Source organism: Ochlerotatus camptorhynchus, unplaced genomic scaffold, assembly GCF_037179485.1.
Source record: "Ochlerotatus camptorhynchus isolate MF236.1 unplaced genomic scaffold, CSIRO-AGI_Acam_v1.1 ptg000080l, whole genome shotgun sequence".
NCBI lineage: Eukaryota > Metazoa > Arthropoda > Insecta > Diptera > Culicidae > Ochlerotatus > Ochlerotatus camptorhynchus.
Window position 1 is genome coordinate 1,275,986 of NW_027040570.1, and position 25,226 is coordinate 1,301,211.

Sequence of the window (25,226 nt, forward strand, 5' to 3'; positions counted from 1 at the left end):
TTTCAAATTTTCATCAGATTTCATTTAAATTTCTTCAAAACATTACGATTAGATTCTTTTCAGTTTGTCAAGGATTCTCCTAGGAATTTTCTAAAAAAAATCTTTTAAATTCTTAATTTCAGTGGCCATTCATCCAATATTGTTGATTTCTGAATTGACTAGATAATTGCTGGATTTCTAGAAGATAGTTCTTCATATGATATATTGGGATTTTTTCTCAAGAATTTCCTTAGAAACATCTCATGATGTCTTCAGAGATGCTTTCAGGATGTTTCAAGCATTTTCTTGAAGTTTTTTTTTTCATAATAACCTTCGTAATTCTCTGCATATCACTTTAGAAATCCCCTCCAGTAATCTATCGAAATTCTCTCTACAATGAACTCTCATGAGAATTTGCTTCAATTTCTCACTATAATTATCACTGACATTCATTTGAAATATTCTCCTGAAATTTCTTGGTGTTTGTGCTTGTGATTTTAGGAAGTATTCTCCCAGAATTTTATTGGAATTTACTTCAGAATTGCAAGGAAACTTTCCTGAGAATTCCTTTGAAATTCTTCGCAAAATTCCCTAACGAGATTTTTTTTAGAATTCAATTGAAAGTTTGGTTTCCTTGCATATTTCATCAGAATATCCTGGTACGCTACTCAGAAAATCTTTGGAAATATGCACAAAACTCCCTGTGGATTCAACTATTTGAATCCCTTGCGAAAATTCTCTTTAAAATTTTATGAATTCTCTTAGCAATTACCCTTAAACTAGCTTGGAATTCTGCAAATATATAGCTGTATTCAGAATAAGATTCAGTTGAAATTATTGTCGATATCGAAGCTCTCCTCAGAATTCTTCTCTTTGGAATCTTTGATTGATCGATTGAATGATTAACAATTAAAATATTTTCAGCCAAAGGAAATCATTCTATTCCGAATTACCTTAGAATGCTGGGAATGAACTACTCATTTGCTTTAGAATTCCCTGAATTCAGTAATTTCTTGAAATACTTCCCAAAATTACCTAGAACTTCTAGTCAAATGCCTTTGAAATTCTCCTCAGAATAAAATTTTAATTATTTCGCTACAATTCTCCTCAAACCTAATTGGACATTCTAATCAAAATTCTATAAACAACACTTCAAAGTGTTAAGGTGACTCCTTGAAGAGCCGTTACTTTAATTCGCGATAAATCGGCGATTGACGTGTTTGTTAACAAATGCAATTACTCTCAAAACTCAAATCACTCCGGATATGCGTTTTTCAAACAAGTAATATCTGATTGTTTAAAGAAAGTCTATGGTCAACTCTCAATGTATGAGTCGGGTGGGAAAGATAGCCTGATTTCTATACTTGGAGTTTTAGGTGATATTCCTGGAAAAACCTGGAAAACTCTGGGAATTTTATTTAACAAAACTAGTAGATATAGACACCCGCAGAGATTTTTCTCGTCACAAAATTCCAACTCCAAATCAATTGACGTGCCTATATTTAATTTTCAGAAAATCTACTAAAGAGTTCTTTAAATACTTTTACCGATGTGTTTAGTTATGAACATCCAGCGTTCGCTTTGAGAACTGTTCGAGAACGATTGTCTATTTTTGGTCCTCTGCATTTTTTTTTGAGCTCGGGCTATCCTTGTGCTGGCGTGTAGCTTTTCGGTGTTCGCATTATTTGAATAGTTTTGTGTCCCGTCTCTTTGTTGCCGGTGTGACTCGACCGCGCTGATCTATTGGTTGGTTTTTGCGATGTGCATTGCTTTTGTGCACTGAGTGATTTGAACAAGAAAAGTGATATTTAGTTATTGTGTGGTTTGCATCGCTAGAGGAGGAATTGTTTTAAAATGACTAGAGAAAAATATACGTGAGTACGTTCCAGTTAAAGATTGTTCTTATACATTTGTCGAATGCATTTTCGATTTTGTAGGCATCGCGTTTGATGGTCGGTTTGGTGTGGCTCGTCCGCGTGTGCTGGTTCTCCTATCGGGTAGAAGAAAATTTCCCCTATCTGATGGTGGTGTTGGCATGCGTAGGCGGGATGCCGGTTGCGCTGGATTCGGGTCCGATGTGTTGTTTGCGGGAGTGGATGCGGGGGAGTAATTGTGATTTATTTTCATTGTTTCCTATTTGCCAGAGGGATGGCCTCGATTGCGTGAGGCATGTTCCTCGATTTTTACGGTTAGTTGCCTACGAATAATTCATTATGATTTTTGACGTAGGATTACGTCTTTCGGCAACATATTGGGGGTGCAATTTCAAAACACCAAAATCGACCGCGTTACGAATAGTGGTCAGGTTTTGGCCACTTTTAACTCTGTGACTAGTGGATGGATTTTAATTCTAAACAAGCCAATCGATTGGAAAATTTTCTACGAAGTTACTAAAATGAACACTTTATCAATTTTCAATAGGTCACTATTGCAAATTACACAAATGTCAAACTGTTGCAATGGTTATCAAAATTATCACCGATTGCCTGCAAAAAGTGGTTTCCCTAACACAGTCGCCAAATATTGATACCGAGCTAGTAATCCTACGTCAATTTTACGGCCGTATCTTTTACTTTTTTTTATATTAAAGCATCATTTGTTAAGAAAATAAATGTCGCGATCGAACATGCAAGCTTGGCACTTGACCAATTAGTTTTTGATGTGTTGTTAGGTGTGTCCTTAACACGATCATGAAGGCGGTGGATGAAGACTGACGGTAGTCACGACGGGTCGTGTTTGATTGTGTGGTTTGGTGGTTTTGATGCGGTAGTTTGACGCATAATCGGGGCGGTCCGGTGAAATATGAAGGGGAAAACAGTCGTTTTAAAACGCAAAAGAGTTTAGTCGAGATAGCTTAAAAGATGTGCAATACTTGAACGCTGGTAAAATTATCGCGTCAGTCGTAGTTTACCTTATGAAGTAAGGGAAACGGTAGCAAAAAAAAAGGAGGCTTATTCTTGTGTAAAGGGCACCGCCGTCGAGTTTGAGTTTGAATAAATCCCAGGTCCTATCATATTAAGGAGGTTTATAGAAACATTGCTTGATATTTTGTGAAACTTAACATCGTTATCAACGTCACCGTAGGGGCCGGTTTTGACTGGTTGCAATAACAACGCGATCGTAGCTTGTATGATGGGATATAAGGGGCTTGGTGGCCTTAAAGCGACCATTTTTGCTTACTGAATAAAACATCATGAGTTTAATCTCAAGTCCCTCCACATTCAAGATTCGTTAATCGCTTGGTTTGTTAATGTGAACACATTGGAATAACATCAAACCGATCATTGGTGTGTTGTAATAAAAGGAGCTCGTTTGCCTAGTGGCAAACGTTTTTGCTTACTGAGCAGAATATTCTGTTATACATGTTTAGGGCCTTTTTCGTGTTTTTAGTTTTTATTGGGTTTTTAGTTGTCTTAATTGTGTTTCTTTTTTCTTCATTCCCACGATTTTCAATTTTTCAGTTACTGCTCTATTTAGCTGATAAGCCATAAATTCGAGGTTATGAAAAGTTGAAGTTATAAGAAACATGTAAAATCTATACTTTTGTTTAATAATAATAAAAATAAATATAATCAGTGATTCTATGCTTCGCTAGAATTTAATTTACTTTTTATTGATAATCTCCAAAAGACGTGCCAATGTCTTCTGCTAACCGCTGTCCGCGTTCCACTTAATAATCGCTCCCGCGAGTTGAGAATTTTTTTGCGTCCATTCCCATCCAACCATATACAAATGGGTAGTTGATGTAAAACGTAATTTTTCAACATATTTAAAAGTAAAAAAAAAATATGTTGGGTGAGATTAAAGAACCTCTCACTACACACAAATTCGTTCAATTTTGTATAGATTTATGCACCATAAAATTCGATATTCAATAACTCAAAAGCATGTCTGGATGTCATCTACCGATTAGTATGGAAAAGTTCAGCTTCACGTTCTAGCACTGACAAAACATCAGTTTAGCTCAAAATGACCATCAAACCCCACTAGCCCCCTACGCATTCGAAAGGAAAATAACATCACAATGCATAAGACAGAAAATCAACTCGCCCCAAGTTCAAGTCACTCTCACTCCTTTCCCTACCGCCCTTCTCCCACCTCAGCGGAAAAAAATATGATCGAGCGATTGAATGAGTGAGAATGAATACCAGGTTACTTTAGGCTCGAAATTCCTCCATTGCCGTTCCATTCGCTCATTGTGACGTCGAGCGGGACCTTCAAGTTTATGTCGTGGGATAATAAAATGAGCTGAAACATCTCAATACTCCTCTTGGGTGTTTCTACGCCAACTTGTATAGGACGAGCAGAATGAGAGATTCTCTTATTGGAATAAAAGGACCCGTCGCCATCTTGTTTCCAATTTGTTTTATTTGCAGTAGAAAAATCGTAAATTATTGGAAAATTGTATACATTTATTCTTGTCTTATGGGATTGTATTCAATCGTAATACTATCGGGTCATTAATCAAAACATCAGTCTCTTAGCAATTAACTTAGTCGATCGTTCTTATCCTTAATTCTAGTCCTGTCTCACATTCGTTTTTTTATCGTTCACTTGAGCTGTATAAATTTGTTATCTAAAAAAAACCTATTCGTATGGCAAGCCGAAAAACTTGAGTTTGCGCAATAAGCAGTCCTTAACTAGATGCGTTCAAATTCACACTTGTATTGTAAGTTGGATTGATCTGTTCGAGCTTATCAGCTAGTAGTAGCTGCTGTTCCTGACCTAGGTCACACGAGTCTTCTAAATATTGCTGATACCGGTGTCATTGCTCCGACTCGAGGTAGTCGATTTTGAGCAGTAGTTTTCGAGTTTCTCAAACTCCGTCGATCTGGTCGGAGTGGCAGTGGTCGCGGAGGACATGTTCATCATCATGTTGTAGTTTCGTTCTTTCTTGCACACCAAAGGATAGCAGATGAAGCCCCAGTAGGCCCCGGCTCCGATCATGATCACAAACATCACGATCGAGATGATTCCCCAAGCGGAGATACGGTTCGTCTTGGGAGCAGCCGTGGACTGCTGACTGGGGGTCGTCGATCGGTATCGGTTCGGATCTTCGGGGTTGCCTAGACCTCCTGGCATGTAGAATCGTTGCGGGCTCAAACTGCGGGAGTAGGAAGCTGCAGGAGCACCACTGTTGGCGGCGGACAGACCGCCATAGTTGTAGAGACCCCCGCTCCGACCTCCGCCAGAGCTACCAGCATCAGCTGAGCAACACACGATCATGACTGCAAAGAAGGAGAACAAGTTTTTGTTCGTTCATATCAGATTGGATTTTCTCGAAATCAGATCACACATTCTCGCTTTCAGACAAAGGGTTTCAGATGCACAAGGCATAAATCAAAAGAAACATCATAGGATCGAAACATGTAGCAACCGTCCGAAGGAGAATTCACCCACACCGACGCAAGAGAAATTGTGTGTGCTGAGAACAAAAGGGAACTACCTGTGCCTGGACCGATCTCACCCGTGAGCCATGGACAGAAATTAACCTTTGCATTAAACGAAAACAACCTTCGAATACTTACATCCGCTGAGGAGAAACCACGAAAGAAGTTGCTTGTTGAGCATTTTGCTGGAACGATTTCCGTGTGAGGTTCTTATATTTACACACTTTACACACCTCGGTGAGCAAGATGGTTCGTCTTACAACACACACGCATACACTTCAGTATCACCCCTCGAGTGTAGTTCCTCCTGCTGCAGTAAAGGGGCTGCTTGATGGTAGCAGCATCAGGCAAAAAACAAGCTTTCCTCCGTATGTTTATACGTCCAAGATCGGTCCTCTTCTTGATCGTCGTCTTTTTCGTTGCACTGCGCTGTCTTTAAGCTACCAGCAAGATCACCACCTAAACCTCGATGCACTGCAAAACCTGCACTAAACACACGAAAATTTAATCAATTAGTGTCACCCGCACTGTCCGGTAGATGATTGATAAGCAAAATCACAGTTTGTCAATCGAAATTCGCCGAAAACCGACGACCTCACGGACAGCAGACGCGCTTCCTCACTGAGCGATATCAACCCTGACGCATACTTGTGCTACTCACACTCACGGAATCGGACTGAACTCTGGAGAACGTTCGACCACGGATCGAATCGCTCACAAACGACGGCAGTCTCAGCGACATACACTAAATGGGTGAGTTCCTCTTGTGGTGCCGCAGGCCATAATCATCTCCCCCTTTATGCTGTCAGTTTCTATGCGACCGGATTGTACATACACATAAGCTATGCCGAGAAGGAGTCGAGCGAGAGCGCACACGACAACATGTAGAAAAGAGGTTCTCAGTCTCAGACAGAGCGCTGTTGTTGTTGTTGTTGTCGTTGTCGAGGTTGGTTTATGTTTACGTTGATGCCCACCGTTGATACACGACATGATGATGATGGTGATGCGGGCGCTGCGTGGATGGAGGGTCATTGCCGGGTGGGTTCTCGACTCGGTTGGCTTGTTGCTGCAGTGTTGCCTGTTGAGGTGGATGGTTTTGATGTTGTTGATTTTAGGTAGATCCAACTCAGCTCCGGAAGATCCGGAACAGTATGGAGAGTTTAAGACTCACGGCTCATTTTTTGTGGAAGAACCGGATCGTTGGATCAATAATCTTTTCTTTGAGTTCTCAGATCGAATACATTAGGGATTCAGTTGCCAAAAATTACTTGTTGTTCTTGGTGAGGGCCGTTTTCGGCACCCCCTACTGAATACGGTGCTGAAAAGAACTATTAGCTTCACCTTGCCAGTCCTAATGAATATTGGATGAAAATGAGTTGCTTAAGAAATTATTCTGCGTTAAAAAGAGAACTTCCATAAAATTTCAAATTGAACTCAAAGGGTAAAGTGATCTGGTGAACCGTTGAAAAGATCCGGATCACCTATATGAATGAACCGGCTCCGAGCCGTTCACCTAAGTGATTCGTTATGCCCATCTCTAGTTTTTGGATCTATAGAATAGAGCACTACTTCGCCCTAATCGCCCATTGTGGGCCTATCGAGCAGAAAACATCAAAAAAATCCATTGTTTCAGAGTTAACAATTCAATTGTGCGTTTGGTACGATACTTTAGTTCAATAGCTACCGAACGAAGTCAATGAAAACGCGTGATATGAATGTTTACACCCATTTTTCTCAAAAATAAAAGCAGTGCTTCGACCGAATCAATTATTATCTTCATCCGATAGGCCGAAGTGAGTTCAATGGCGTTTCAATGCATTGGGCCTAATTTAGAATCTGTAGGCCGAGTTTGGGGTCAAGGAGCAGTGTTAGCTTTTTAACAATATCTCAACAATTTGTTTCTCTTTAGCAGTGAAAACATTGCATTTTGTGAAAAAAAAATCCACAAAGGGCAAAGGGCGGGTTGTGCTTAGTAGGCCCAAAATTAGATCTAAGCCCTAGTACACTGAAAAAAGTTTTCACATAGTTTATTTAGGGAACATACATAATATTTTTCCGATAGCAAAATTAATGATTTTTATCTGTATTTCACATAACATTCTATGTGTGTCATCACATACATTTCATTGAGCAGAGTTCATACGATTTTGTGGTGCAATTTTCAATTATGAAATCATATGAAGTTATGTGAAATTCACTTGGATTTTTTTCCATCGGATATGTGTTTAATTTTTTTATGTTAAAAATTTAACATCGACAGTGAGCATTCATAACGACCCAAGATGCAAACGCAACAATGGCAAATTTCGCGTAATTCAAAGTTTATTCATGTAAGCCACAAATCCCATCGGATAGAACAGCATTTGTCAACAATATAGGTCAACCATAGAAGTCAACCAAAGGTCGGTTGCAGCTATTTATATTCATGTAGGAATCATCTAATCTAATCTAATCTAATACAAACGCAGCTAGCATGAGAAAGCATAATGGAAAATAATTAGGTAAGATAACACCTAATAATCTGCCTAATAAACATCAAAACGGCCAACCCTACTACGTTGCATTTGCCGCAAAGACGATTCTTTGAAATCATTCGTGTTCAAATAGAAATATTAAAACAACAAAGCATTTCTGAATCCGCAGGGGTAGAAAGAATCATCAGAATTTAACTAAAATGAAAATTTGCATGTTTTTAATTTTGTATTAGCAAAAATGGCTTAAATTTCAAATTATTGAAAAGTGGCTGAAGGTGAAAACTAAATTAAACCCAACTTGACAGAAACCATTTAAGTTTTCTTACCATAAAACAAATCTTTTAACGGAATTCTTCACGAAGATGAGTGTACTAAATAAATGTAACGGGTTGTTTTGGCGTTTTTTTTAGAGCTATTAGTGTTGGGGATAGGCATGGCTTAGTGTTTAACATCTATGTCTCTAACGCTGAAGATCATGAGTTTAAATATCATCCCCGGAAAAGTAATGAATTACCAAAAATGTTTTAAGGGGGTAAATACAAGTAACACGTCAAAAACTCGACGATTTGCAGATTTTTTTTTTGTGATCAAATGAAACAACGCAAACGTTTGGGGTTTTTTGCATTAAATTGCTTAAATCTTCCTCTACATTTGAGATTTTTTACATTGATGTGTGACATCTGTGGCTCCTTGGGGTCACATCGGAAGGAGGTCGCCTCCGGTGGGGATTGGTAATTGGCAGGCGTTAGAGACCTAAAAATGGACAAAACTTACTTTTATCAATTGGACCTTATTCAGAAAAGATTTTTGTTCTATGTAAACCTCTAAAACCCAAAAAAAAAATACAATTTAAAAATTTAGAAAAAAATATCTGAATTTTCACTGTTTTTTTCCACTTTAGGCAGACCTGAAAATTATTTATTGTTAATTTTTTTCATGATATCAGTGGTTCACATTTTTTGTTACACAAAATATAATGTTGATGTCTTCTAAATGTACTTACATTTCTTCCGTACTATTCGTATTCTAATTTCTGATGTAAAGTGAATGGACCTTAAATAAAAAAAAAGATGATGGACTTTGCAAAAACGTATTTGTGAAAACTTAATCTGAAGTAAACATCTTCGGGGTTTTAAATTTTTGTTTTCAATTTGAATTCAAAATAACCATGCAATTTTATTCACGATTCCCATTATAGAATTCTTCAAACCAGTAAACTTTCCTCGTAATTAAGTTTGAATTCTCTTTGGAATTTCCTTAAAACCCCTTCTACGAATTTGATTGGAATCCTCCTCAGAATTCCCTTGAACCTATTCTGAGAATGCTATTCCTTTGAAATGCTTCTAAAAAAACTCTATTCAAAACTCTTCGCAGCGGCACCGGTGGTGTAGTGGTAAGCGTGATTATCTCTCACGCCAGCAGACCTGGGTTCAATCCCAGTCGGCGCCGCCGGGATGTTCTGAGGCATAACATCTCTGATCACGCCTTGCTTCGGAAGGGAAGTAAAGCCGTTGGTCCCCGGTTCATGAGTTGATGGGTCGATAGGTAGGGTCCAGGTGTGGAAGCTGCCTCTCTGCACTCCGGTGGTATTTTTTTTCCTTGATTTTGTTTTCCGTCGATCTTGTTTTCCGTGCTGAGCACCAATGCTACCGATGCCAGGAAGGCAGCTCCCACACCTGGACCCTACCTATCGACCCATCAACTCATGAACCGGGGACCAACGGCTTTACTTCCCATCCGAAGGAAGGCGTGATCAGAGATGTTATGCCTCAGAACATCCCGGCGGCGCCGACTGGAATTGAACCCAGGCCTGCTGGGGTGAGAGGTAATCACGCTTACCACTACACCACCGGCGCCGTTCCACTCCGGTGGTAGAAACGTCATCCACAAACAGTTTGCTTGAAGCCAAAGTTGTTGGTTCATTGGCTTCATTATTTGCTAATCTAAGACATCTAATGCAAGCATTGAAAAATTATACTCCGTCCACATAGGGGAAATGACGGCTTCGGCATGCCAGACTATTTTCGGCAACCCAAATTGAAACACTATTTTCACTGGATTTTCTTACGAAAACACTTCGCTGAATGCATGCAAACGATTCTTTATGCTTTCAGCTTCAATTTGACTATATTTTTACCACTGAGAAAAAGCAATCTAGTAAGGTTTTTTTGAAATGAAACACACGCACTACAAATTGTAGCTGATTTCGAGTTGCCGATAATAGAACAGCAGATTTACATGCAGTTCAAATGGAGCGGTTGCCGAAGAAAAACTGGTTGCCGACAATACTCGCTCTCACTAGAGAAGATTGAAGCTTTGTAAAAGCGTTTCAAAACAGTTTTTGACAATTCTTTCGACTGAAATTGTTAGAGCAGCTGGCAGCAAAAGATTGTAAACAAACCAATACTGCATATGCGTGCGTTCCTTTGAGAAAAAGGCTATAGAAAGAAGGTCGCTGCTTAGGTTCCCTCCCCTTGGCTAGTTTTTGCACCTTGCTGTTGGTGGGCGGGCTTAATTTCATGCTTTATAGTGGAATGTTTGAGACGGTAGGTTTATGGTCGGCGTTGCTGGCTCATGCCGCGATAGAATGGCGCCATGGGCAAGCAATGGGGATTACTAAGCTTCCCCTCTCTGATAAACCGCTGCATGTGAGAACCAAAGATCTAGTCTAGCAGTGATAGTATCACACTTGTTACTCCTTTTATTGAGAGCCGCGTCGTAGTACGCTTACGTATAGGCACTGACGTTGGGTGTGATACTGGCGGGTTTTTCCGCTAATCACTCTTATTTTATTTATTTTTTACGCAGATAGATTTATTTGGGTTTGCAAGGGAATTATACTATTGAAATATTTCAGAAAGTGCCCAACAGTGCTCCTTCTATTTGCGTGACAAGCTTTCATTGTTGTTTTCATTGAAGCATTACTCAGGGAACAATATTAAACACCACCATGGTATTGTAACTAATCTTATATATGCTTCATTTTGGTTTGGGATAAGTGTTTGAACTATGGCTCGGGATTTTCACTGTGGCGTGCTTCTATTGTGACATATCCATACGTAATTTTGTGGGACGACATAGTGGAAACGTGTGAGTGTAGTTGGAGCATATACCTTATATAATTTAAAAATGAGCTAGGAAACTAATTTCAAAGTGAAGCATTTTAGTCACTTGAAGGTGTCACCTAGGTCGATCTAAGATATAATAAATATAGATCAAAGTCAAAATTACTTGAAACACGTTAAATTTTAGATAACATAGCAGTTTAGGTACTTAATAAAGCATGAGTTATGATTGATTAGGTAAATTAGAGATTTCAATTATTTATTAAATTAGACTAATGAGATATCATAATCATCAAACGAACTTAGATAAGAAAATTTAGACAACTTAATAACATTAAGTAGATTAACAAAATAGTTAGGATGCAGGGGGTCCGCTTAGGGAGGCAAAACTAGCCTTATCATATATTGTCTGCTTATTTTGATGGTTGCTTTATCAATTTGGTATATATGTGAAAGGATAAATCAGTGGGAGATGGATTTTCTGTTTCTTTACATCTTGCAACACAAATCTAGTACTATGTGTCATTTCCTCAAACCCCCCAATAACCGACCTCTTCAATCCCTTCCTTTCCCATGGCGTTCAAGTGGTACGCATAGACTATTCAGCCATTACCCTTCCTTTATCCTCGGCTTTGGATTGACTTGCGCTCCAAACGCTGCAAAATGAAAATGAAATTTGTTTCTCTTTAGAAAATCTTACGGTACGTACAAAAAAGTAAATAAATGTAGAAGTCATTTGAAGTGAAAACATTGCATTTTGTAAAAAAAAATCATTCGAAAAATATGGGCAAAGGGCGGGTTGTGCTTATCTTGATTTGTTGTTGTTTTCCGTCGATCTCGTTTTCCGTGCCACCAATGCTACCAACCCCACCCTACCTATTGACCCATCAACACATGAACCGAGGACCAACGGCTTTACTTCCTTACCGAAGGAAGGCGTGATCAGAGATGTTATGCCTCAGAACATCCCGGCGGCGCCGACTGGGATTGAACTCAGGCCTGCTGGGGTGAGAGGCAATCACGCTTACGCCTTTGCTGAGAGTTTTTTTTTGAGAAGCATTTCAAAGGAATAGTATTCTCAGAATAGGTACAAGGGAATTCTAAGGAGGATTCCAATCAAATTCGTAGAAGGGGTTTTAAGGAAATTCCAAAAGAGAATTCAAACTTAATTACGAGAAAAGTTTTCTGGTTAGTATAAGAAGAATTCTATAGTACTTCAGTGCAAAATTCCAAGTTAATTCTAGAATTTATATAATGGGAATCGTGAATAAAATTGCATGGTTATTTTGAATTCAAATTGAAAACAAAAATTTAAAACACCGAAAATGTTTACTTCAGATTAAGTTTTCACAAATATTTTTTTGCAAAGTCCACCATCTTCAATATTTTCTTTTGATGTCCATTCACTTTACACCAAAAATTGAAATACGACGAAAAATCAATTTGAAATATTGCAGAGGGATTACATTTATCTTTGTATTAATAAAAATTTGCGTGAGAATGTGTTTTAATTTCTCTTCATATTCATTACAATTCTCTTGAAATATTCCTAGAAATTTCTTGGTATGGTAGAATTTAGAAAAGTATTATACCAAAATTTCCATGAAATGCTTCTCAGAAGGCGATTAGGTTTGGGAGGAAATCCTTTACTAATATCAACATGAAGCTTTAGTGCGATAATTTATTAGCTAGAGAAGGTTCTGAGGAGGATAATTTTGGTAATGTCCTTCCAAACCCTATCGGGAGCTTCTTGAAATTCTTCAAAACTTCATATGAATTCTTATAAAGTTCTGTAAATATTTTTTTTGAACTATGTTAAGAAACAAACAAACTTGCTTTTCGGACAATGAGACAGTCGTGTTTTGTCACAGAATTGAAACACATTTGGCAAGTTCGGTATAATGACAATTAAGTTTGCTTTACGATTAATTCACTTTGAATCATTTACATCATTCCCTTTGAATGCTACATGAAATTCCTTCCGATTTGCTTTACAGTTTACTAAAATTATTCTCATCATCCCCATAATTGTCTCTTCTTTGAAATCACTTGTAGTTTTCTTTACAGAATTTTTAAATTCTTCGCAAAATTACCTGAAATGTCTAGTCAAATATTGGAAATCTCATCAGAAATCTTTAATAGTTATCCCTAGAATTCGTCTACATTTCTCCTTTACTCATTTGGCATTCTCATCTTAATTCTCTGCCAATGCTTTGAAGTGTTTAGGATTCTGAAAAAAATTGTCCCAGTCCTAGAGGCATGATTTTTTTTAAATCTGAGGTCTTTAAAATAGGCCATATTTCAAGTAAAAAATCTCACTAAGTTCAAGAATGTAAAATGCTGGTCTTGCTTCAAAAATTTGAAAATTTTCTTATGTAATCTTAATTCAAGAATTCAAATGGTATTCCGTAGATTACGTTGTTTCTTAAAAGAATAGGGAGGGGTCTCTACGGTTTTGTGCATTTAAATTGCTGAATTGCATCAATTGATGATCCTATTTTACCATGGTTAGCTGGTTCTATGAAACCGGGAAAAATATGTTGGGCACCTGGGAAAAATAGGGATTTTTTCCAAATTCAGTGGCTGCCCTGTAATAAAAATGACTTTCCCGTGACAGTCACAGTGATGATAGCGAGTCACTTTTTAGTGACTTGGTTACTTTTTTCAAGCCAGTCACTAAAAAGTCTCCTTTTTTAAGGCCAAGTAACTTAAGTCACTTTTCTTGTAACAAGTCACTATTTTCAACTTTTTTTAACGTGAATTTATTTTAAGAGTGATCATTCTTCTTGCAGTGTGTAGGATAGGCGAATTTTTGAACAACTTGAAGTTGATGACCTTGGGCCTCCCTTAGCTCAGTCGGTAAAGGCGCAGCTACAAAGCAAGACCATGCTGGAGGTGGCTGGGTTCAATTTCTGGTTCGATCTAGGAATTTTTCGGATTGGAAAATTTCTCGACTTCCCTGGGCATAGAAGTATGATTGGACTTGCCACACAATTATACCAATGCAAAAATGGTACAGGCATCGAAAGCTCTCAATTAATAACTGTGGAAGAGCATCTAGAACACTAAGTTGAGAGCATGCAATAAGCTAATATGCGATATGCAATAAGCTTGAAATGCGAAGAAGAAGAAGAAGAAGACCTTGTATAGAGTTTTTTGACGCTTGATCGTCCTTTTCTATGTACACTATATGTGCAGGGTGTCCACTCTTTTGATTAAATAAAGTTCCCTGAGTTTTCCAGGTTTTTCTATAACTTTGGCGGATAATCTCTAGGTTTATAATAAAAAAAAAACTATTTATGAAATGCGTAAAACAACAGCAACAACTAACTCAAACGTTTTTAAGATATGACAATCAGCTTTAAATAAACAGCTTTATTTCATTTAAGTAAGTCTAAGATCAAAATATTTTTAATGTCTTAAATTTTCGTTCTAGCAAAATTGTGGGAACTTTTCATAAGTTCTATTTATCTCAGAAAATTTAGATCTAGAGATCTTTCGGGAATTCCACAGATCTTAAGGGGAAGTCTCCGAAACTTTAGCTCAGACGGTGGCTGAAAGTCTCTTTAATAAAGAAAGATAAGATAAGATTAGCTCAGACTATTGGGTTGGTTTTAAAATCTTTAAGTGTTAGTTTAGACAAATTCAGGATAGTTCCATGATGTGCTGAAATGAAATCGAGAACCCTCAATATGTTCCGCCAGAGACCTTCAGAAAATTTATGAAAACATCAGATATATTTCAGGAACTTCACAGAAATCCAGAGAATTCCAGGAAATTTAAAGGCGTTCACGCGAATTCCATTTATTTTAAAGCAGAAACGAGATCTTCATTAGAATTGACAGCTTTAGGGAAGCTCCGAGAACATCAAGACAGATAATAGAATTGAAGGACAGTTACGAAAATTTAAAGGAAATTGCAAAAACCTTAAAGAAGTTTTAAGAAAATTTCTGGGAATTTCCGGAAACTTCGCTTTGCTCGGAGAAAATTTCTGGAACGCAACAAAAATTATAGGAACATCCGGAAAATGTGAGAGTATTTTACATCATAGACATTTCAAGATCTAACATTTTTCGAAAGTTGCGTTAAGTTGATTAGAGAACATCAACAAAGTTCCATTAATTTTAAAATAAAGATAACTTTTAGCAAGCACCGATATTTTCAAGAAATTCCAGAGAACTTCCAATAAATTTTGATATTTTTCGATTTTTTCATTATATTTAGTGAAGTTCCGAGTATTTCGAGGACGATGAGATAGCTTCAGAATAATTTAATTCACGTAAGCAAATTTGCAGCGACTTACAAGGAGTTTCGTGGAATTATGGGATGTTCCGAGAATTCTATGGTTGATATGAAAACTTAAGAAGATTCAGGGAATTTAGAAAATTTACCGGCACATTTGATCAATTTAGAGAAATTAAAGTAAGCATAGAAAACTTCAGGGTTGGACTTTCCAGGGATAATTAGTGATTTAAGGCAAAGTTCCGTGAGCGTTTATAAACTTGAGGAAAATTGTAGAACTTAAAGGCAGTGCTATCAATTCCAGTGAAATGGTGGGGTCTTTAAAAAAATACTAAGATATTCAGGACAGTATAGAGAATTTTAATGAAATTGAGAAATATTTTGGGCAGCTTTAAAAACATCAGGAAACTCTAGAGTATGGAAGAAGTTATGAATTAGTTTCGATAATTTGAACCTCAGTCGAATCTTGAGAACTTCAGTGAAAATCGTAGAACAATGTTAATTATTTCGTTACGAGAGTTTAAATAAGTTCTTGAAATTTCAGAATAACTTCGAAAACTTCACAGAAGTACAGAGATCTTCAGAAACATTTCGAGAACTTCATAAAGTCTATGGAACTTAAGGGAAATCTGAGAACTTCAGGAACTTATATGGACATTTCGGGAGCATTTAAAATATGTTTAGTAAAGCTCCAACAACAAGGTGAATTTCAGGGTAGTTCAGTTCATTAGTGTCACTAGATTAGTGGGAAATTTCAAGAATTTCCCAGATATCCTCAGATCAGAGATATTTCAGAGCAGTGAAATAACATTAATTTTACAAAAGTTTTGAGAAATTCAGTGAATTGTTAAAAATTTAGAGAAGATTCATGATTGTTTGGAAAATTGTGGAAACTTTAGAAAGTTCGAAAAAGTTTAGAGAAGTTGAAAACGTTAATGAGAATTATTGCTAGCATCATGCTAGTTTCTCAAACTACAAAAAAAACTTTCATTAACTTCAGGTATATTTTGGGAACTTTAAAGCTGTTCTGAAGACCTCAGAATAGTCCATTACATATTTAACGGAGATTTCTCTAGAAAATTCGCTTGAAGTTCTCCTAATCTTCCACTCGTATTCTTCCAAAACTCTCATGGAATTATTTCAGAAATTCACTTGGAACGCTTTTCTGTATTCTCTATAAAAATCTCAAGAATATAGTTAGAATATTTATCGCAATTCAATTGAAATATTCCTCAAAATGTCGTTGAAACTATCCTTTGAATTCATTTTTTTTAATTTTCCTAGGAATAGCCTTGAAGTTCTTCTCAGTAAGAAATCTTATGGAAAGATTCTCAGATTTGTCATTGAATTCTTTTCAGATTTCCATTTTAATCTCACTCCTTCACTTGGAATTCTACTCTCATTGAAAGTCTCCTAAGAATTAAGTTTTAGGGGCGCCGGTGGTGTAGTGGTAAGCGTGATTACCTCTCACCCTAGCAGGCCTGGGTTCAATCCCAGTCGGCGACGCCGGGATGTTCGGAGGCATAACATCTCTGATCATGCCTTCCTTCGGAAGGGAAGTAATGCCGTTGGTGCCCGGTTCATGAGTTGAAGGGTCGATAGGTAGGGTCCAGGTGTGGGAGATGCCTCCCTGGCGCCGATAGCATTGGTGCTCAGCACGGAAAACAAGATCGATGGAAAATAAATCAAGGAAAAAAAAGGAAGAACCTCTTAAAATCGGTCTACGTAGATTATGAACAGCCATATGGACGTTTCCGGCGCCGTTATTGATTTTGATAGTACGGATTCATCGCTGTTTTCATTCGGAGAAAGGATTACTAATCCCAAGCCTCATTCATTTGATTCTTTGTGCAAGTTTCTCTGAGTCTGTCAATCACGGAATTGCAGCTACGAATTTTACGGTCATTGTTCATTCTGGATGATCTCAGAACCAGATTTTTTGATTTTTTTTTTTAAATAGGGAACCGGCCCCGCTGGTGTAGTGGTTAGCGTGACTGCTTTCTCTCCCCAATGGGTCTGGGTTAAATCCTAGCCGAGGTCGATGGGATTTTTCTGAGGCATACAAATCTCTGGTCACGTCTTCCTTCGGAAGGGATGTAAAGTTGTTGGTCCCGGTCCATGTGTTGTGTTTAAATGGGTGCGGTATCCTACGCAGGTGAAGAAAAAAACACATTGTTTGCCTTCTATTCATTTACTGTTATTCTTTATTTGAGCAATATCAATGTCCTACCACAAATGTAAATTATGACATAGTGACCCATATTTGACCTTAAGTCCAAATCCGAACTAATTTGAAAATGTTTACCTATATTGACCCTTTCGAACACAATAGGTATCTTTTTTCATCAAAACATTCCTTCAGCAAATGGCAAAAACAGAACAAAAAACCACCATTTGTCTTATCCCAATATTGCAACATATGACTCTTCCGATTGACTTTCAACACGAACACCACCCTGCTTCGGTCGGATCGGAAATCACATCACCAAAAGCAGTTAGTAAAATATTCATTCCATTTTGTTTCACAAATTGTCAGACACACCCCCTTCGGGCCAAACGAGAATAAAAGGGGAAATGCCATTTGCCGATCTCCCGCCAACATGTTTTCCTAATTTTGCATTTCTCGTCTCCTACCTCCAGACGGCGACGGTCGCCGAAGAGGTGATTTATACCTTCGAATTCTAAAATCGATTTCATACACTCGAAAACTGCCACAGCCACCAGCAGCGACGTGAATTGTTCCAGATTTTAGGGGAAAAGCAGCAGTAGCAGCACGTGAATAATCCCCAATTTCCCAAACTCCCAAGATGCTTACTTTAACCCAGTTTCATTCCTTTCGACATTCCCTGGAGCCTAAAGCCTAAAGTATTGACGATTGGGATTTGGGTAGATCCCCTATTTAGGTAACGAAAAGAAGGGGAAAACAAAAACTTACTGCTGATAAGGGAAAACCTCAGAACGAGCTACAGCGAGTTTTCCACACGTTGCCGTGATAAAATATGGACGGAAAATATTCCGGGAGTATATATTTATTCCAACACGAACGAAGATTTATGGGAAGCCATAAATAGGGAGCCATCAGCCATGAATATGGAAATTGACCGGTTGAACTGCACCCGTCGTCGGCGGCGAACGGAACTTGGGTCCGGAACCGGACTTGTGGGAAGAGCTTATGGCAGAGCGTGTGTGCGGTAAAGCCGATTAGTGGCTTCCAACCACGACAATTGATTTGTATCGAATTTCCCCGAACGAAAGGCTTTCGATGGTGCATTAAACTTTGCCTACATGGGATCCCGTTTCCCACTTGTTAATTCCCTGCCAGTGCTGTGACATTCGGCTTTGTGAGTTTCGACACGTGCGTAGGGGTGGAGCGGAATAGCTCTAGATCTTCCGAACGATACGGGAAGAATCAATTAGAATCGACATGTCTTGTTGATTCCACCGATGAAGACGGCGACTGCTGCATCCGACAGAAGACGGTCGATGTTTGCACACAGTTTCATCATTCTGGATTCGTTTCAAGGCATTTCCCGCAAAAGCGCGAATTGCAGCCGTACCTAAGTGTTATTCAATTTCCTCTCGAAAAATGGCTGCTTCCGATCTGAGTAAACACTTTTCCCGCGATGCGCTTGTTCGCTTTTAAATCGCGGAAAGACTCTTTTCAATTGAAGAGCATGGTGGAACAAACACCGGTTGACATTTAATTAAAGCTTGAAGACCTTGGCTGAATTATAAAAAAAAAATCTGAATATCAACTCTTTGTCACACTGATCATTTCTATGGTTTCCTGCGCCAAACCGCAATATTTCGCACGATGATAAAATTGCGGTTTTTTTTATTGAGTTAAAAATGAATTCGTGGTGACGACGTGGCAAACGCAAGTTGATGAATTTATTTGACTTTGGGTAGGCAGGGCGATTTGTCATTTCCTAACTGTAACAGCAAGCGAACAAGCGATGTACATATATGCTGGTTAGGAAGGTGGAAGTCCCAAGAACTGAAATAGGACCAGTAGGGAGAATTGATTCATAAATATTAATACTGATATGACATTCATCTGCACTGGTGGTCTCAGGTGTGGGATTTAGATGAATTATTCAATATGTGAAATTTAGTGATTACACTTGGCAAAGAGAGACAAGGAACCGAATGTAATGCAATTGAGGGGAAATGTTTTTTTTTTCGTTGAAGAGAACCCATTGTTTAACATTTTGAAACTGATTGAATTTTACATTTTTATACATAGCCTGCAGAACCTTGGTTTTGTTTTAAGAATAATTCATAACTCTATCCTCGTCATAAAATCGCAGCGCATTTTTTTTTTATCTCGATGCCAGAGATATCCCACTAAAATGAGATCGAAAACACATTTCCATCAATCAATTTTTCCTACCTCGACAGCAATGCGGCAACAGCGCTGCCAAAATATCGAATGTCAAATGTCACGTCTCACCACGTGATCCAGCTTCAAAAGTCCGTTTCCCATAGCTCGAATGTTTGACCATATAATCGTACGTCGCATTAAATGGCAATCGTGCTCGGTGTCGTTTGGCATCAATCTCGACCTAGAAGAGAGACGACCAACATTTTTCAATGGCAATTTGATTGCAACCACCGTCGTCTTTTTTTTTAGTCTAAACATCCCCAGAAATTAGTTTGTTTATGAGCAGTTCCACGTCAAATGACAAACGGAACTGATGTGACCTTCTCCGATTTGCATGAAGCTTTGCATAATAGGGTGTTGTTGCAGGGTGGCCAGTGAACCGGGAAAACCGGGAATACCGGGAAATATCCGGAATTTGAAAAGTAACCGGGAAAACTGGGATAAACCCGGGAATTCAATGAGAGAACTGGGAAAAAATTAACCATAGGAATAAATGTTTAAACCAGAATTTCAGAATAAACCATTAAAACAGAGTGATTATTTACCAAATGAATGTCTTTCTATATTTGCTGCATAATTTTCTTCAGATTCCCGTCTTATTATTTTTAGAATTTAATCACTCAATTTCAGATGTAAAGTGCATGGTCCTTAAAACAAAATATTGAAGATGCTGGACCTAAGAAACAAATATTGGGGCCTTTTCCATCCAACCCACAACATCGAAAGGGGGTAAAAAGCCTCTGGCTGACATATATTTCCCGGTGAAAATGGGGTCCAATATCCTGTCCTTCATGGTGTCTTACGGGAATGTTTCGGCCATCGTTGGTTACAAAAACACGGGTTTTACATTACACTGACACTTTACAATAAAACTACTTTATTTAACGCACAACGTATTTACATTTATACATAAAACCTTTGATATTAGCCCTTGGATCCGTTTACCATACCATGCAGATTGCAACTATATATCTAATTTTGTAGATGTAGGATCTACCCGATCACCCGTAATCATGAATCCATGACGCCACCGATCTCTCCAAACCGATCGATGATGTGTATCTTCTCTTGGTGTCCGTCGCAGAGAGTAGAGAGTTTGTCTACCCAGGGTTGTATCCTTGGGTGGGTGGTATTCACGCTGCTCCCGAACACTGAAACTGAACTATTCTATTCCGGGATTTTAATTTTATTCAAAATTATCATGATATGAATTCCAGAATTCTTCTCTGAATTATCATGGATTTCTTCTGAAATTAACCAGAAAACGCTCTGCGTAATAATTATAATACCATGAATCTTTCGAATTTTTTTTTTAGAAACCCCTTGGAGTATTTTTAAGAATTTATTTCTTATTATTAGCAATGAATTTTGTTGGAGAACTGTGATGCATCTTTCGCACTAGGGTTTTAATTATCGCCAGAACACTCTTAGAACTCTGTGTCTTGTTGAATTTTCATCATAATTCTCTTGGGATTATTCTTTTTTCTCACTATCCTCATACAAATCTCCTCAGAATCACGTTGGAATTTTCTTTAAAGTGTTTTTTTTTCACAGGTCCTTTTGAAATCTTCAAAAATTACCTAAGAATTTAATTTAGAACTTGAATTCTTTTCCACAGAAATCCGTCCAAATTCTTCTATCAATTTCTAAGAACTTCATGTCAGAATAATTCTGGAATTCTGATCAGAACTACTCCTTCAAAAACTATGTGGGAATCCTCTTCAATATTTGTTTGAAATCAACATTTTGAATACTTTAAAATTTTACTAAAAATTCCAGGGTTTGTCCGCAAGATTCTATAGATTGTTCTGTAATTTGTTATAACCCTTAAAATGATTCCAAGTCTCAGAGCCTTGACAATTTTAACTGCACGACTATTTAATAAATAAGGTTTTTTGTTTTTCAAATCTGTTATCTTAAAAAAATTCAAAATCTCACATTTTAACTACTTTAGATGAAGTAATGAAATTGGGTTGTTAGCGGAATGCTTAAATAAAACAGCAAAAAAAGGGTTATCTTCCATTTAATTCCACTTAATTAATTTTGGTATCCATGACAGATACGTATTTCGACTACAATGTGCAGTCTTCATCAGTGTCATTCCCACTAAAGAACTATTCAAAATCTAACCCCCTTAAGTACTCATCCCCTCATCAAAGTCAAGATCACAGGTATAAAAATGAAACTACAATGTGTTGAATCGGAACCTACCTAACTAATTAAAACCAAAGATTTAAGTAAACTAAAAATCTATTCAACTCTCTAATAAGGAAAATCCCAAAGGCCATCATAATGAAGTAATGAAATTGGGGATGAGTACTTAGTTCTAAGGGGGTTAGATTTTGAATAGTTCTTTAGTGGGAATGACACTGATGAAAACTGCACATTGTAGTCGAAATACGTATCTGTCATGGATACCAACATTAATTAAGTGGAATTAAATGGAAGATAACCCTTTTTTTGCTGTTTTATTGACTCATAGAGTTATTTTTTTTTATCTTTAGAAAATATTTTCTGCAATTTTGCTTTTATTTTTCCCACAAATAACCACCATCCTTAAAGTTCACTTCTGAATATCCCTCAGTATTCCTTTGAAATTATAATCTAAACCCTTCAAATTCTGTTTGTATTTCTCTTGAAATTCTCCTTAAAATTTACCTGTTATTCTCCTAACAATCCCCATACAATTCTCTTCAGAATCACCTAGAAATTCGTCAGACAGGATTGGTAACAGGTCACTTTTTAGTGAATAGGTCACTATTTTCAAGTTAGCCACTAAAAATACACTACTTGCACCACCTAAATTAGAGACTATTTCTTAAAATGCAGTCACTAAAATTACTTTTTTACGACCAATAAATGTAGAAAGTAAAGAATTTGCCTTTAAAAAATCACACCAAATCGCATTGTTAACTAGATTCATAAAAAATTAGCGTGTCAAGTCTGACAAGAAGAGCTGTGAACCGACCAGAATCACTAATAATTTGATAACATTAAATATATATTTTCAATACATATTTTAATTAAAGTATGTTCGATTAAAATTCTAAGTCTAGAATATCTAGAATATTTCACTTGAATCTTAAATATTTCCTCCAACTCAGAATTCTGAACATTTCCTTAGTATGAAATACCTGAAATGAAGTCTAAGATGTAAAGCAAATAAGGTTGGGAGAAATTGTTATACTAATATCACATGAAGGTTTAGTGCGATAATTTATTAGTTAGAGAAAGTTCTAAAGAGGATAGATTGATAGTTCCGTTAGAGTACGGCCATGTGAAAATTTAACAGAACTTGAAATTAAGCGAGGAAATACCTCAAATCCCCTCACCCAGCAAAGTGTGAGTTATGTAAAATAGTGCGCATTTGATAAGTATTGTTGCATTAATGGCCCCTCGTTCAATTTCAACTTCCGTTCAATTTTCACACTGTCGTACTCTAATGGATCTATCAATCTATCCGCTCCAGAACATTCCCTACACACTTAGAAATACCTGATCTTACACTTACTTTGACAAAAAGGATGAGAGACGTAAACAAACATGTCATGTAAAATTAAGTGCTCCGAGACTGAAAAGTTCGAAAGTACGTTTGATTGAGCTGAATTTCGCGTCTATTATGACCAGGATGGCCAGCAAACCGGAAAAACCGGGATACCTGGAAATATCCGGGAATTTTAAAAGTTACCGGGAAAACCAGGAAAACCCCGGGAATTCGGTGAGAGAACCGGAAACATAAATTAACCATACAATAGGAACAAATTTTTACACCAAAATTTCAGAATAAATCATTAAAACAGAATTATCCTTTACCAAATGAATGTCTTATTTTATTTGCTGCATAATTTTCTTCAGTTTCCCGTGTTATTATTTTTAGAATTTAATCACTCAGCAATATTGAAAATTGATTTTTGTCGTCTCAATTTCAGATGCAAAGTGCATGGTCCTTAAAAGAAAATATTGAAGATACTGGACTTTCGAAACAAATATTTGTAAAAACCGAAACTGAATTCTTTTCCGGGGTCTAATTTTTTGTTGTTCAACATTCTCTTGACATGAATTCCAGAATTGACTTGGAATTCTGCTCTGAATTATCTTGAAATTGTTCCCTCCCCTTGGCTAGTTTTTAACCTGGACGTTGTTGGGCGGGCCTAATCTTATGCTTCATAGTGGAGCGTTGGAGACGGTTGGTTTAGGTCCGGTATCGTTGGTACATGCCGTGACAGAATAGCGTCATGAGCATGCGATGAGGATTAGTGAGCTTCCCCTCTCTGATGAACCATTGCATAAGAGAACCAAAGTTCTAGTATGAAGTGATAGTATCACACTTGTTACTCCTTTATTTGAAAGCCGCGTTGTAGTACGCTTACGTATAGGCATTGACGTTGAGTGCGATACTGGCGGGTTTTGCCGCAAATCACTCTTATTTTATTTATTTTCAGGCAGATAGATTTATTTGGGTTTGCAAGGAAATTATACTATTGAAATATTTCAGAAAGTGCCCAACGGTGCTCCTTCTATTTGCGTGACAAGCTTTCATTGTTGTTTTCATTGAAGCATTACTCAGGGAACAATATTAAACACCACCATGGTATTGTAACTAATCTTATATATGCTTCATTTTGGTTTGGGATAAGTGTTTGAACTATGGCTCCGGATTTCCACTGTGGCGTGCTTCTATTGTGACATATCCATACGTAATTTTGTGGGACGACATAGTGGAAACGTGTGAGTGTAGTTGGAGCATATGCCTTATATAATTCAAAATTCAGCTAGGAAACTAATTTCAAAGTGAAGCATTTTAGTCACTTGAAGATGTCACCTATAAGCTATAATAAATATAGATCAAAGTCAAAATTACTTGAAACACGTTAAATTTTAGATTACATAGCAGTTTAGGTACTTAATAAAGCATGAGTTATTATTTTTACTCCAAATCTTGCATCACGATGATTGTTATTAATCACAAATTTTGAAAAAAATAGTCTAGTTTCAGACACTACTCAAATTTTAAAGCCACAGAATCTTCGGAATCTTCTTAAATCACATTTTTTTGTCCTTTCCGAGCGTTCTTAAAAATGCGTTCAATTTGGTTTTTTTTTTGTTTAATATGAACAACCGGGAATTTTTTACGATTTAAACCGGGACAACCGGGAATTTCAAAATGAAAATTCACTGGCCACCCTGTATGACTCAATTTTATGTCAAGATTGACGCTCGTATATGTCAGTCTCAGAGCATGAGCATGGCATTATTGACCGCCCACGGTTGCTACTCTGTTACTGCCACATCATCTGTAATTACACAGAGAACCAATAGACGATGCTTGGGACTAGCAATCATCCTCAATGTGTAAATACTGGTGATCTAAAACTAGGCAATACCAGCGCCGGCCGCACCCGAACACAGGTCAAGAAAGGAAGGGGTAGGAATGTGTTGACGTGACACTCGCTTTGATGGAAGCCGAGAACACCTCTGCACTTCCACGAGGAATCACTGGGATATTGGGTAATAGGGTTGGGTTTGCAGCAGGGTTCGTTTTGGTAAACGATAAGCTGAATTGATGTCCTAACAATCATATAACGCGAAGGAGCTTAGGATTGAACCCACGGTCTTCTGCTCAGTAAGCAAAAACGTTTGCCATTAGGCAGACGAGCTCCTTTTTAATCATCGAGTTGCTGTTATTACAACG

The 25,226-nt window shown here is 37.5% G+C and overlaps 2 protein-coding genes across 4 annotated transcripts in view; one reads left to right on the forward strand and one right to left on the reverse strand.

The window, feature by feature from the left end:
• Lrch (Leucine-rich-repeats and calponin homology domain protein) overlaps positions 1-25,226 on the forward strand; it is a 227,553-nt gene that overhangs the window by 159,867 nt on the left and 42,460 nt on the right. The window lies entirely within an intron of this gene.
• Positions 4,369-6,062, reverse strand: LOC135697926 (uncharacterized). Its single transcript, XM_065217788.1, has 2 exons — positions 5,508-6,062; positions 4,369-5,207 (listed from the first exon to the last, which is right to left on the reverse strand). Exons 1-2 carry the CDS (start codon positions 5,548-5,550, stop codon positions 4,723-4,725), a joined length of 528 nt encoding a protein of 175 aa, XP_065073860.1. The 5' UTR covers positions 5,551-6,062; the 3' UTR covers positions 4,369-4,722.

Coding starts and splice junctions, on each gene's coding strand:
- LOC135697926 (XM_065217788.1), bottom strand. CDS start 5,550: ATGCTCAACAAGCAACTTCTTTCGTGGTTTCTCCTCAGCGGAT. Junction 5,208..5,507: donor GTGGTTTCTCCTCAGCGGAT/GTAAGTATTCGA, acceptor CCTTCTTTGCAG/TCATGATCGTGTGTTGCTCA.